The sequence below is a fragment of the Scyliorhinus canicula genome, chromosome 9 (assembly GCF_902713615.1).
Source record: "Scyliorhinus canicula chromosome 9, sScyCan1.1, whole genome shotgun sequence".
NCBI classification, from domain to species: Eukaryota; Metazoa; Chordata; class Chondrichthyes; order Carcharhiniformes; family Scyliorhinidae; genus Scyliorhinus; species Scyliorhinus canicula.
The window spans coordinates 143,109,767-143,123,882 of NC_052154.1; the positions used below are offsets into that span (position 1 = coordinate 143,109,767).

Sequence of the window (14,116 nt, forward strand, 5' to 3'; positions counted from 1 at the left end):
GCCTGTACTGTGCTGTACTGTTCTATGTTCTATAAATTTACCAACGTTAACAGATTAAATACAGATCCATTCCCCATCATTTCTAGATCCTGATCTCAAAGGTTTGGCAGTAGCAGAGTATATATACTCTAGATGATAAAATCAAATCCAAAGACTAAAATAATCCTCTTACCACAACGATGTGATGAATACAATTTTTCTAACTTCTTCACCCAATCCTTTCATTCATCAACCTTTACTACAGCATAAAGTTCAAGTTTGTTTCGAGCTACATTTGCTTCTCATGTGCACTTGCAATGTAGCACACAGGCAAGAGATTTCACATGCAGATAAAATAGTCTGATGTGCGATCATCCATATAGCCTGATGGCATCTAGGAAAAATGTACAGACCAGAAAACAGTGGATGGAATGCCTGTAAAACTGGCTCATGTGATTTACTCCTCTACATGGATGCAGGTGTGCTCTGCAGAGACTGTAAAACAACCACAAAAAACCAATATTAGATATTGGGTGGAATTTTCTGCCATGAGCTGTGCCTCAAATGAAATGCAGGAAGGTCACTTAGTGGAAATGAAGTGCATGGTGCTTGCCAATTTCCAATCATTGGACAGAAAATTATAGCAAAACACATGCAGTTTGGTGATATGTGGCCTTCTGTGTCCAAGGTCCTGTGGACCCACAGTAACATCCAGTCAACTAGAGTATCATATAATCCCGACAGTGCATGAGGAGGCCATTTGGCCCATCAAATCTGCATCCACCCTCCGAAAGATCACCCCACATGGGCCTGCTCCCCTGCCCTGTCTCCGTAATCCCAGCTAACCTTTGCACACCGAGGGACAATTTAGCATGGCCAAACCACCTAACCTGCACATCATTGGAGTGTGGGAAGAAACCCAGGCAGACACAGGGAGTATGTGCAAACTTCACAGTCACCCAAGGCCAGAATCAAACCCAGGTCCCTGGCTATCCACTGTGCTGCCCCTACTTTAAAACATGAAGTAGACTATTTCCCTGCAATAAATCTGATCAATCTTCAAGTTATTTACAGTGAATAATGTGTTTTAAAAATCCATGTTGTATAACAGGTGGAATACACAAATAGTTTTATTTATTCCTGAGAAGAGCCATTTAAACAGTGCAGCTGGTACAGAGACAGACAGCAGTACTCTACCCTAAAGTTTACAAAACATCTGTTTTGACATTAGCTGTATGTACTCCTCAAGATTTTTTTTTTAACATTTGATACATAAATAACAAAATAGATTTCATATACCTCTACAATCCATTAATATTTCTAGCTAGGCAAATTGAGAATGAAAGGCCACCTTTTCAAAAGGTCTTCTCTGCAAAAAGCATTCCAAATGCAGCTTCACAGCAGACAAGGTACAGTGAGTACAACACTAATTGTAAACCTTTTTTGAATCCATATACTAAAAAAGTAAACACAAGAAAAAAAACCTCATGTCACAGTTTAGCAGCAGTTTGCCAATGTCACTGTGTGCATAAAAGCACAATGTTATCCTCATTTTGCTTTCCAGTGGCAACCACACCCTTTTTTCCAGAATGAACAGCGCGTACAATTAATAAATTAAAAGTTCTGGTTATTGTTTTCCTCTTGTGATTTTCCAAAATTTGCAAGCAAGGTGATGCAACTTCTATATACAATTTACATAGTCTCTTTAAGGCAATTTACAAAACATTTTCAGGTCAAAATAAATGTGTAACAAAACTGTTAACTTTATTTCAAATTCTTATTATTGAAAATTCTCTATTCACACTATATAAACCTGAGTTTAAGCTCCCACACCAGAAATGGTCCTTGACTGCAATTCACAGTTAATCAGCTGTAATACTACAACAGTATTTTCAGTGCTTAAAATGGGTTTCCTGAGCCACATCCACTTGCTGGGTCAAGGTGTTTGTTCAGGGCTGTGGGGAGAGGGGATAAAGAACACATCAATTCATTAATATTAGATATTTTGTAAATACAGACAAAAATCTCTGAAAAAGTTTTATCATATGAATGACACTGAATAATAACTGAATGTTCAGAACATTCAGTGTCAAACTTTCTTTACCCAGATGCTTACATAGAAAAGAGATGTAGGCCATTCGGCCCTTTGTGCCTGCTCCAACATTCATTATGATCATGGCTGATCCTCCAACTCCATAAACTGGTCCCCCCCCCCCCCCCCCCCCAACCCCATTAGCTTTGCTCCCTTTCACACCAAGAGCTATATCTAACTCATTCTTGAAAACATACAGGGCGAGATTCTCCGCAAATGCGGAGAATCGTAAAGGCTGCCGTGGGACAGGCCGTGACCCACGGCAGCCTTCACGGCCACATGCGGGGCCGATTCTCCCCCCCGGGCGGGGCTAGGAGCGCGGCCCCGTGTGTCACGTCAAGGCCACATGTCAAGCGTCACGGCGGCTGACGCGGCCGATGATGTCAGCCGCGCATGCACAGGTTGGACGCGCAGTTTGCGTCTTTCTCCTCAGCCGCCCGGCAAGACATGGCGGCTTGATCTTGCCGGGCGGCGGAGGGGAAAGAGTGCGTCTGTTTTGGACGCTGGCCCGACGATCGGTGGGCACCGATCGTGGGCCTGTCCCCTCCCGAGCACAGTCGTGGTGCTCCCGTGCCAATCGGGCCTCTAGATGCCCCAAACGGGCATCTGGCACACGTTTCACAACGGCAGCGAGCAGGTGTGTTTGCTGCCGTGGTGAAACGGGCGTGAAGCCCCGGCCGCTCGGCCTCGGAGAATCACCGCTCGCCGTAAAAAGCGGCGATTCGTGGCATGGGTCGGGCGTTGGGGGGGGGGGGGGGGGGGAGAGAATAGCGGGAGGGCGTGAAAAATATCGGGAGGCCCTCCCGCTATTCTCCCACCCGGCGTGGGGGGGCGGAGAATCGCGCCCACAATGTTTTGGCCTCAACTACTTTTCGTGGTAGTGAAGTCCACAAGCTCACCACTCTCTGGGTGAAGAAATTTCTCCTCACCCGAGTCCTAAATGGTCTACCCTGAATCCTCAGACTGTGACCCTTGATTCTGGACTCCCCCACCAAAGGGGCAGTGGTCAGCACTGCTGCCTCAAATGCCAGGTACCCGGGTTCGATTCTGATCTTGAGTGACTGTGTACTGTTTGCACGTTTTTCCTGAGGGTTTCCTCCCACATCCAAAGCTGTGCAGGTTCGGTGGACTGGCCATGCTAAATTTCCCCTTAGTGTCTTAAGATATGTAAGTGGAATAGCAGGAATGGGGTGGGGAGGGGGGGGGGGGATGTGTTTGTGTGCCTGGGTGAGGTACCCTTGTGGAGGATCGGTGCAGACTCGATGAGCCAATGGCCTCCTTCTGCACTATAGGAATTCTATGAATACCAATAGGAACATCCTTCCTGCATCTTCCCTATCCAGTCCTATTAGAATTGCATAGGTTTCTATGAGATCCTCCTCCTTCTTTTGAACTCCAGTGAATATAATACTAACTGATTTAATCTCTCCTCATAGGTCAGTCCCCTTTGTACGTTTTTATATTACACATCTACTTTTATTAAACTATCTGGGTAGAAAGTTTGGCTAAAATACCTATTTATTGTATATTAAATCAGTGAATGGACTCGAGATACTAAAAGCAGTGCATCAGAAGATAGTGCTGCAACCTAAAATTTAGATGACAATTTGAAAATGATGGGGGGTACTCACTTATCGTCATGTGATATGTTATACAACACTCACATTGTAGCTCAAGAGTAAAGAGTTGCAGATTTTGGGACACCAGAAACAGCACTGAGCAGTGAAACATTTTGAAAAAGCAACTATGTTGGTTTAAATTTTACAGCTCAGTGAAATCTCAAGTTATTTATTTTTTTTAAATTTTATTCTCCTTTTTCACATTTTCTCCCAAATTTACACCCACCAACAATAAAAAATAATCAGCAACAAATATGTCAATCACCATAACAATAACGGTCCCATCCTCCCACCAACCCCCAAACATAAGCCCGCATGTTTACATAAACAAATGACAAAAAGGAATCAGGAATCACCCATAGTCACCCTGAATACACATAGTCCCCCTCCCTCCAATCCTCCCACCCATTTCCCCCAACTAATGTTCGATGTTATCCAGTTCTTGAAAGTGCATAATAAATAATGCCCATGAATTGTGGAACCCCTCCATCCTTCCCCTCAGTTTAAATTTAACCTTCTCAAGAGTCAAGAATTCCAACAGGTTCCCACGCCACGCCAGGGCACAGGGTGGAGAGGCTGCTCTCCATCCCAGCAGGATCCGCCTTCGGGCGATCAACGAGGCGAAGGCTACGATATCTGCCTCCGCACCCGTTTCCAACCCTGGCTGGTCCGACACCCCGAATATGGCCTCCCGGGTCCAGTTTCACGTGCACCACCTTGGAAATTACCCTCAAAACCTCCTTCCAGTAATCCTCTAGCTTTGGACAGGACCAAAACATATGAACGCGATTAGTGTGTCTCCCCCCCCCCCCCCCCCCCCCCCCCCGCAACACTCACACACATCTTCTACTCCTTCAAAGAATCGGCTCATCCTCGCCCTCGTGAGGTGTGCTCTGTATACCACCTTCAGCTGTATCAGCCCCAACCTCGCGCACGAGGTGGAAGCATTTACTCTCCGGAGCACCTCACAGCAGAACCACTCCTCCCTATCCTCTCCCAACTCTTCCTCCCACTTTGCTTTGATCCCTTCCAGTGGTGCCTTCTCTTCCAAAATAGCTCCGTAAACCGCTGACACTACCCCCTTCTCCAGCCCCCTATCATCAGCACCTCCTCCAGCAATGTGGAGGCCTGCTCCTCCGGGAAGTTCTGTCAATCCCAATTTATGAGATTCAATATTGTGGCTGCCACTTTCCTTCACCTGTCATGTGTTTAATTAGTGCAGGAGCAGGGGATGTGGCTGATACTGACTGACGGCATAAATATTTCTGCACAAAGATGAGAAGTGAATAACAGTCACTGCGATCTTAGTTTGTGTTCTTCAAAATGCACGGACAAGAATGACAAAGGCACAAAGCTGAAAACAGGCTAGCTGCAGCCAGAAAACTGAAGAGAGGGGGGTATGATAAACACTCCTAATTCTGGTTATTGTAAAATATTTGTTGCAATTTGACATAACAAGTACTCCATGTGTTCCATGGCTATCTCCACCGTTAAACCTTATTATAATTGGCAATAAAATTCAGGTTATTCAGCAATTCATAGAATCCCTACAGTGCAGGAGGCCTTCAGTCCATTGAGTCTGCAGCAGCCCTCTGAAAGAGCACCCTACCAAGGCCAGACCCCACACTATACCCGTACCCCACCTCGGGCCAATTTAGCATCGCCAATCCACCTAACTTGCACATCTTTGAACTGTGGGAGGAAACCAAAGCACCCGGAGGAAACACATGCAGACATGGGGAGAAAGTGCAAACTCCACAGTCACCTGAAGTCAAACCCGTTTCCCTGGCGCTGTGATGCAGCAGTGCAAAACACACTGCCACCCAATTGAATAAATCATCTTCAAAATTTAAAATTAAATAGGTTAGTTGAAATTACACTCCGTGTGCTTGCAAGTTATTTCACCCCCATCCATGGGTCCATAGTGTAGCCATGACTGTGTGGAGACCATTTGTTCCATCAATACTGCTGCTGCTAATTGATCAATGCAAATGATTGAGGGTAGGAGACTCACTCTCCAATTCTTTTCTCTCTCTTCCTGGAGATCCCTGCAGCAACAGGGGCCAGATCACAATGTCATGGTCAAGGAAAGCTCAGGTACAGACTCATGGGCAGCACGGTGGTGCAGTGGTTAGCACTGCAGTCTCATGGCACCGAGGTCCCAGGTTCGATCCCAGCTCTGGGTCACTGTCCATGTGGAGTTTGCACATTCTCCCCATGTTTGCATGGGTTTCGCCCCTAAAACCCAAAGATGTGCAAGGTAGGTGAATTGGCCATGCTAAATTGCCCCTTAATTGGAAACAAAAATAACTAGGTACTCTAAATTTATATAAAAAAAAACAAAAAAAAGGTACAGACTCATTGGCTCATTTCATAGAATTTACAGTACAGAAAGAGGCCATTCTGCCCATCTAGTCTGCTCCGGCCCTTGGAAAGAGCACCCAACCCAAGCACACACCTCCACCCTATCCCCGTAACCCAATAACCCCACCCACCTTTTTGGACACCAAGGGCAATTTAGCATGGCCAATCCACCTAACCTGCACATCTCTGGACTGTAGAAGGAAACCCACGCAGACATGGGGAGAACATGCAGACTCCGCACAGACCGTGACTCAAGCTGTGAATCGAACCTGGGACCCTGGCGCAGTGAAGCAACTGTGCTAACCACTATGCTACCGTGGTGGTCTAGCAAATGTGGAAATTATGTCGAAATTTAAGTAACAGATCTAGCAGTTGCGATAAAAGGACTTCATGTCCTTGCTGTGTGCTACATTCTGATATATTGATTGTTCATTCATTCAAACTGAAATTGAGAAACAAATAATTATCTTGCCTTTTTAGTGTCTTTCATAATAATGGGATGGCCCAAAATGCTTCACAACCAATTGATTACTATTGAAGTAGTGAATATTTATTTTGAAATATTGTGCTGTTACTGTTGTGTGGGAAAAAGAGGCAGCCAATTATAGACAATAACAGCAACATAAATGTTAATTTAGCTTGGTGGCGTGGACTGAGAGATAAATGTTGCCCAGACATCAACAAAACTTCATAATTTTTCTTAAAATTTTGCTACAGGATCTCGTTCCTCCAGTCTAACAGTGGACAGGATCATGGTTTAATGTCTCATCCAAAAGAGAGCATCTCTGGAAATGCAAAACTCCCGTAGTCTTCTACTAAGCTTCAGTCTGGATTGTATGGTCAACTCTGGTAGTGGTGCTTGAACCCACAACCTTCTGACTAGGAAACAAGTGCTCCGACTTGGTCAAGCTGATATAGGATATAAAGTGGATGTTTCATATGGAGAAGAACACTGGTGCAGACTGGATTTTTGAAATATCTGTTCTGTGCTGTAACATTATAAAATTGTTCAAAACAAATGATTCTGACAAGGGTTATCTGCAAGAAATATCTGAAACATACCTGGTTCATACAAGGAGTGGGAGCTGCTTTATCTTGAGGCTGTGGCATTGAATCAGGATCCCTTCTCCCCATCTGTTTGAGAACTGGATAATCAGGCAGCAGGCTAAACAAATAGTAGAATATCTTTGTTGCAATTGTTTTTTAATTTCTTTACAACAGCATCAGAAAGGCAAACTCTCCAGACAACTTTCACCGTGAGCAATACTTTAGTTGTATTGGGAATGGACATGGGGAAATGGACAGGCACATGGGTTTGAATAAATCATTAGTTGAACAACTAGCACACAAGTGCTGTGACAGAATAAATTCCTTCTGCCCTAGAATTTTAATATTTTTAGGTGTAATTTGCTGTTTTCTTAGTGAATATAAATATTCAGAAATGTAACTATTCAAACCAGTGAATATTACTTAGTCTTGAGTCTCAATGAATTTATCAAAAACACTCCACTTCAGAAGATTGTTGTAAAATTAATTTATCTCTACTAACCTCTCCCTACCACCCAGAAAACCAGAAAGACAAGGGTACCAGGCACATGGGAACACCACCACCTACAAGTTCCCTCCAAGTCACACACTATTCTAACTTGGAACTGTATTGCCACCCCCTCATTGTCGCTGGGTCAAATTCCTTGAACTCCCTCCCTAATCTCACTGTAGGTGTACCTACATCACATGGACTGTAGCAGTTCAAGAAAACAGCTCACTGCCAACTTCTCAAGGGCAATCGGGAGTAGGCATTTAGAGGTGGCCTGGCCAACAACATCCCTTCAAATAAGTTTTAAAAGAATTAAAGAAAAATTGGTGTAGATATTGCATTTAGCAGCACCTGTAAGTTGCATTTAGCATCATCTGTAAGTGGCATTGTGAAATTCAGGGTCAGATAGAAAATAAGAATTAAAATGAGAGCAAAACGGGTGGCATGGTGGCGCAGTGGATTAGCCCTGATGCCTCACGGCGCCAACGTCCCAAGTTCGATCCCAGCTCTGGGTCACTGTCCATGTGGAGTTTGCACGTTCACCCCGTGTTTGCGTGGGTTTCGCCCCCACAACCCAAAGATGTGCAGGCTAGGTGGATTGGCCACGCTAAATTGCCCCTTAATTGGAAAAATGTATTGGGTACTCTAAATTTATATTTAAAAAATGAGAGCAAAAATCAATCAATAAACTAATGTGGCAGGGGGATGGGAATCAGAACAGTAAGCTAGCATGTGTAGAGACTGGGGATAAGCATGGTACCAGGGCCAGGCTGTCTAAGAGGAAGGGCAGAGGGTAGCACGGTGGTGCAGTGGTTAGCACTGCGGCCTCATGCGCCGAGGTCCCAGTTTCGACCCGGCTTTGGGTCACTGTCCATGTGAAGTTTGCACATTCTCCCCGTGTTTGCGTGGGTTTTGCCTCCCACAACCCAAAGATGTGCAGATAGGTGGAATGGTCACACTAAAGAACTTGGATGTGGTTGAGATAATGGAGACTTGGATAAAAAAGGGACAGGACTGGCAGCTAAATATTCCGGGATATAGGTGTTTTTGGCGAGACAGAGGGGACGGCAAAAGAGGTGGGGGAGTTGCAATACTGGTTAGAGAACATATTACAGCTGTACAGAGGGAGGACATCTTGGAAGAATCAAGTAACGAGACACTGGGTAGAACTCAGAAACAGAAAGGGGCAGTCACTGTGATGAGGGTGTACTACAGGATTCCCAATACCCCGCCGTAAGTTGAAGAACAGATATGTAAGCAGATTCTGGATAGATGTAGAAATAGTAGGGTTGTTATACTGGGAGAACAAAGAACAACACAGCCGAAGAACAGGCCCTTCAGCCCTCCAAACCTGTACTGGTCACGATATGAACCTTTGCCAAAAACCCTCAGCACTTCCTTGTTCCGTATCCCTCTATAACCAACGTATCCATGTGTTTGTCAAGATGCCTTTTGAATGCCGTTAATGTATCTGCTTCCACAACCTCCCCTGGCAACATGTCCCAGGCACTTACCACCCTCTGCGTAAAAAACCTGCCTCGCACATCTCCTCTAAATTTTGCCCACTGGTGACTGACCCCTCCAGCCTGGGAAAGGGTGCCTGCCTATCCACTCTATCCATGCCCCATATAATCTTGTAGACCTTTATCAGGTCACCCCTCAACCACCGTCTTTCTAATGAAAACAGTCAGAGTCTATTCAGCCTCTCCACATAGCTATCACTTTCCAGACCAGGCAACATCCTGGTAAACCTCCTCTGCACCTTCTCCAAAGCCTCCACATCCTTTAATTTTCTCATACTGACAGGAAATCCTTAGGGCTAGGGGTCTGGATGATGAGTAATTTGTTAAGTGTGTCCAGAAAGGATTTTTGGAACAATATGTGGATAGCCCGCCAAGAGAGGGGACTTGTAGCCACCTGGGGTGGCCACTGCCCAACACAAAATGGAAGATTACAAAGAATGCAGGGAAAATGGACATGTTGCAAAAGCAAGCAGCTTGCAGAAGCGCTCGTGTATTCTGACTGCTGCAGAAACCAGACAGCACTGTGAAAAAAACAAGTTAGCATACTAATGAGGCGATACCCGGTGATTCCCAGGTACAATGGAAACAAGTTAACTCAAATCGCTACATTGAATAGAAGGCCAGACTTCCCGGCGCCAAGAGAAGTCCAAAACAATAAACCCCAAGAACCGCCCAGTGATCGAAGAACAGCCCGTTATTGGGGAAATTTAAATCAATCGATTGGGAAGAGACCCAATCGATTGCGAGTGTATAGAGGGTCCACCCAGGTGGGCGCGAGACCCTGGGAGAGGTATAAGACAGAGACCCCGACCCCAGCTCGCTCTCTTAGCCAGCCTCTCCTTGACCAGCCAGCCCTCCCAGCAGAACATTGTTGCAGCAGAAGACTGTGAGAAGGCGAGGCCTGGTCAGCAGCGCCATCAAGTAAGTGTCATACAACGCACGCTACGAGAGTAGACACTCCTGACCCCTTTAGTCCACACCGACTGGAAGCCTGCGGATCCAGGACAAAGCAAGAGGCCGTTGTTCCCTGATCCGGCAGTTCCCTTATTCCAGATAAGTATTGGCCTGTTAGTGGTAGGATTAGCCTGGTCTTGTAGTTTTATATGCACAATTAGTAGATAACTGCATTATAATAAACGTGTCTTGTTTAAACTTACTAACTGGTGTATTGAGTTATTGGTCTGAACTTGAAACTTGTGGCGGTATCTTAACAATACCTGGTGACTCTAGAGCTAAGGAACGAAACAGAGCCAAATTGAGTGTAAAGCACACTCACCCAGAACGAGCAACAGACTATACTGGACCTAGTACTAGGGAACAATCCCGGCCAGGTCATCAAAGTTGCAGCGGGTTAACATGTGGCAAACAGTGACCACAATTCCATAAGCTTTCGGGTACTCATGGAAAACAATGAGTGTTGTCCTAGGATTAAATTGCTAAACTGGGTGAAGGCTACCTACAACCAGATTTAGAGGACAGGGAAAGTAGAAAAGAGCTGAAACAGGGAGTTAGGAGGGCAAAAAGGTCACAAAATGTCCTTGGCAGACAGGATTAAGTAGAATCTCTAGGCATTTTATTTATTTATTTTTATAAATTTAGAGTACCCAATTCATTTTTTCCAATTAAGGGACAATTTAATGTGGCCAATCCACCTAGCCTGCATATCTTTGGGTTGTGGGGGTGAAACCCACGCAAACTCGGGGAGAATGTGCAAACTCCACACGACAGTGACCTCGGCGCCGCAAGGCCACAATGCTAACCCACTGCGCCACAGTGCTGCCCTCCCAAGGCATTTTATACATATATTAGGAGCAAGAGGGTAGCTAGAAAGTTGGTCCACTCAAGGACAAAGGAGGGAAATTATGCATAGAACCAAAGGAAGTAAGCAAGATCCTTAATGAGTACTTTGCATCGGCATTCACAAAGGAGAAGGACACATTAATTGGTGGAGTCGCAGAGGGATATGTAACAAGTCATTATTACGAGGAAGTGTTAGGTGTGTCAAAAAGCATTAAGGTAGACAAATCGCCAGGGCTAGATGGCATCTATCCCAGATTACTGAGGGAGACGAGATGAAATCGCCAGTGAGCTTGGCGTCAGTAATAGTGAAATTGTTGGAAAAGATTCTCAGAGATAGGATCTATGCACATTTGGAAGTGAATGGTCTAATTAGTGACAGACAGCATGCTTTTGTACGAGGGAGGTCATGTCTCACTAATTTAATAGAGTTTTTTGAGGAGGTGACAAAAATAATTGATGAGGGAAGGGCTGTGGATGTTGTCTACATGGACTTCAGTAAAGCATTTGACAAGATCCCTCATGATAGGCTGGTACAAAAGATTAAATCACACGGGGTCGGGGTGAACTAGCTAGATGGATTCAGAACTGGCATGGCCACAGAAGACAGAGGGTAGCAGTGGAAGAGTGTTTTTCCGAATGGAGCTCTGTAACTAGTGGTGTTCCACAGGGATCAGTATTGGGACTTCTGCTGTTTGGAATATATTTTAAATTCCTGGAAAAAAGTGTAGCTGGTCTGACTAGCAAGTTTGTGGATGATACTAAGATTGCAGGAGTTGCGGATAGTGATGAAGATTAATAGAGAATACAGCAGGATATAGATGGGCTGCAAAATTGAGGGGAGAAATGGCAGATGGAATTCAACCCAAACAAATGCGAGGTGATGCATTTTGGTAGATCCAATTCAGATGGGAACTATAATATAAGTGGCAAAACCATCAGGAGCATTGACATTCAGAGTGATCTGGGAGTGCAGATCCACAGATCCTTAAAAGTGGCAACGCAGGTGGAAATGGAGGTAAAGAAAGCATTTGGCATGTTTGCCTTCATCGAACGGAGCATCGAGTATAAAAGTTTGCATATTATGTTACAGTTAGTTATATAGAACATTGGTTAGGCTTCATTTGGAATACTGTGTCCAATTCCGGTCACCACACTACCAGAAGGACGTGGAGGCTTTGGAGAGAGTACAGAAAAGGTTTACCAGGATGTTGCCTGGTATGGAAGGCATTAGCTATTGATTAAACTGGGATTGTTCTCCCTAGAAAGACAGAGGCTGAGGGGTGACCCGATAGAAGTTCATAAAATTATGAGGGGTATAGATAGGGTGAACAGTGGAAGGCTTTTTCCCAGTGCGGAAATGACAATTACAAGGGGACACAAGTTCAAGGTAAGGGGAGATAGGTTCAGTGGAGATGTGCGGGTGGTGGCCTGGAATGCACTACCAAGTGATGTGGTTGAGGCAGAAACGTTAGCGACCTTTACGGCTTATCTAGATAGACACATGAACAGACGGGGTATAGAAGAATACAGGCGGAATACAGGCGGTTGGTCTAGATTGGACACGTAATTGGCGCAGGCTTGGAGGGCCGAAGGGCCTGTTCCTTTTCTGTTCTTTGTTCATTTTATTCCTATCCATAAACTTCTCAACAACAGAAAATGGAATATCTTATCATAGAATCTACAGTACAAGAGGCCATTCGGCCCATTGAGTCTGCACCGGCCCTTGGAAAAGGGCACCCTACTTAAACCCACACCTCCACCCTATCCCCATAACCCAGTAACCCCACCTAACCTTTTGGACATTAAGGGGCAATTTTGCATGGCCAATCCACATAATCTGCACATTTTTGGACACTTATAATAGACACCCTGAATCACGAGACCAGGATCCCCCCATACACATCCTTTCTCTATAACATCAGGATGCTATAACAATGGGAACTTGATGCCTTCAAGGAACAGGCAAGTTTACACACAACCACCCATTAGCAGAATAATAGTCTTACACGTCATAGCCCTCATTAAACAACAGACCGCCAATGTCACAGGCACAGGATATGTGCTTATTTTCCAACACCGGGGTCAAACAGAAGAGGTAACGCTTCAGTGAAATGTGACATTGCTATTTTATATCTGATAAAGCAATGAGAAATACTTGGCCACAAATAGCGCATTACACATGTCTAAACTGTAGTCTGGGAGATTTTTCTATCAAAAAAATTCACTGTATTTGCAGTCTCTGTATATGGCAATACAAATTTATTCCTTTTAACTTGAAATATCTGCTAATTTAAATTAAAATGATGCAAACAACACCATCAGACTGGTTTATTAAAACTACTCAATTCAAAATAATGGGTAATTAAAATGTTCTTTTGAGCAAAGAACAAATTAGAATTAGATCAAGTTGACAAGTAAAATTCTCTATTTCCAGAGAAGTAATCTGTCTGGATTATAAATTGAGAAGCCACCACACCATCACGAATGAGACAGGGCAGCACAGTGGCACAGTGGTTAACATTGCTGCCTCACGGCACCGAGGTCCCAGGTTTGATCCCGGCTCTGGGTCACTGTCCATGTGGAGTTTGCACATTCTCCCCGTGTCTGCCTTTCACCCCCACAACCCAAAGATGTGCAAGGTAGGTGGATTGGCCATGCTAAATTTCCCCTTAATTGAAAAAAAATGAATTGGGTACTCTAAATTTAAAAAAAACGAATGAGACAGATGATTCGAAAATGAAATGCAAAACTTACAGAGGATGATTTTAAAAAATGGTTCTATTATTTTCCTAAATACTGTTCCCCCTTTATTTATCCAGCGAAGGGAACAAGTTATCTCATAATTCCATTGTATAGCAGAGTGCCATTCCTGGGGCAATCTTTATATTGCATGACTGGACAAATTTAGGTGGAGTTAAATCACCATCTTCTGACAACTTTCTGAAAACAAATAAGGTGCGGGCGGTGATCAACTCAGTGGAGTTGAATCAGAATGGGGAGGTGTCCGCAGCCATTTTTTGGGAGGCACTGAAGGCAGTGGTCCAGGGGGAAATTATTTTATTTAAGGCTCATGTGGATAGGGAAAGGAGGGAAGAACATGACCGTCTCGTGAGCAAGATAGTGGAGGTGGACAGGAAATATTAGAGGGTGGCCACCGTGGAGGGATTGGCGAGAAGTTGCAGGGGCAGTTTGACAGGCTGAC

General features: G+C 44.6%; 1 protein-coding gene across 6 annotated transcripts in view; it reads right to left on the reverse strand.

The window, feature by feature from the left end:
- Positions 1 to 1,091: 1,091 nt before the first annotated feature.
- The window catches only part of LOC119971760, a 131,127-nt gene continuing 118,102 nt past the window's right edge, over positions 1,092 to 14,116 (reverse strand). For 5 of the 6 annotated variants that reach the window (XM_038807823.1, XM_038807822.1, XM_038807821.1 and 2 more), the window contains 2 exons: positions 7,117 to 7,219; positions 1,092 to 1,934 (listed from right to left, as the gene is read on the reverse strand). In XM_038807823.1, coding sequence (XP_038663751.1) covers positions 1,929 to 1,934; positions 7,117 to 7,219 — 109 coding nt within the window. In that variant the 3' untranslated portion in view covers positions 1,092 to 1,928. The remainder of the gene's footprint in view (positions 1,935 to 7,116; positions 7,220 to 14,116) is intronic. The other variant, XM_038807824.1, reaches the window with a different exon arrangement.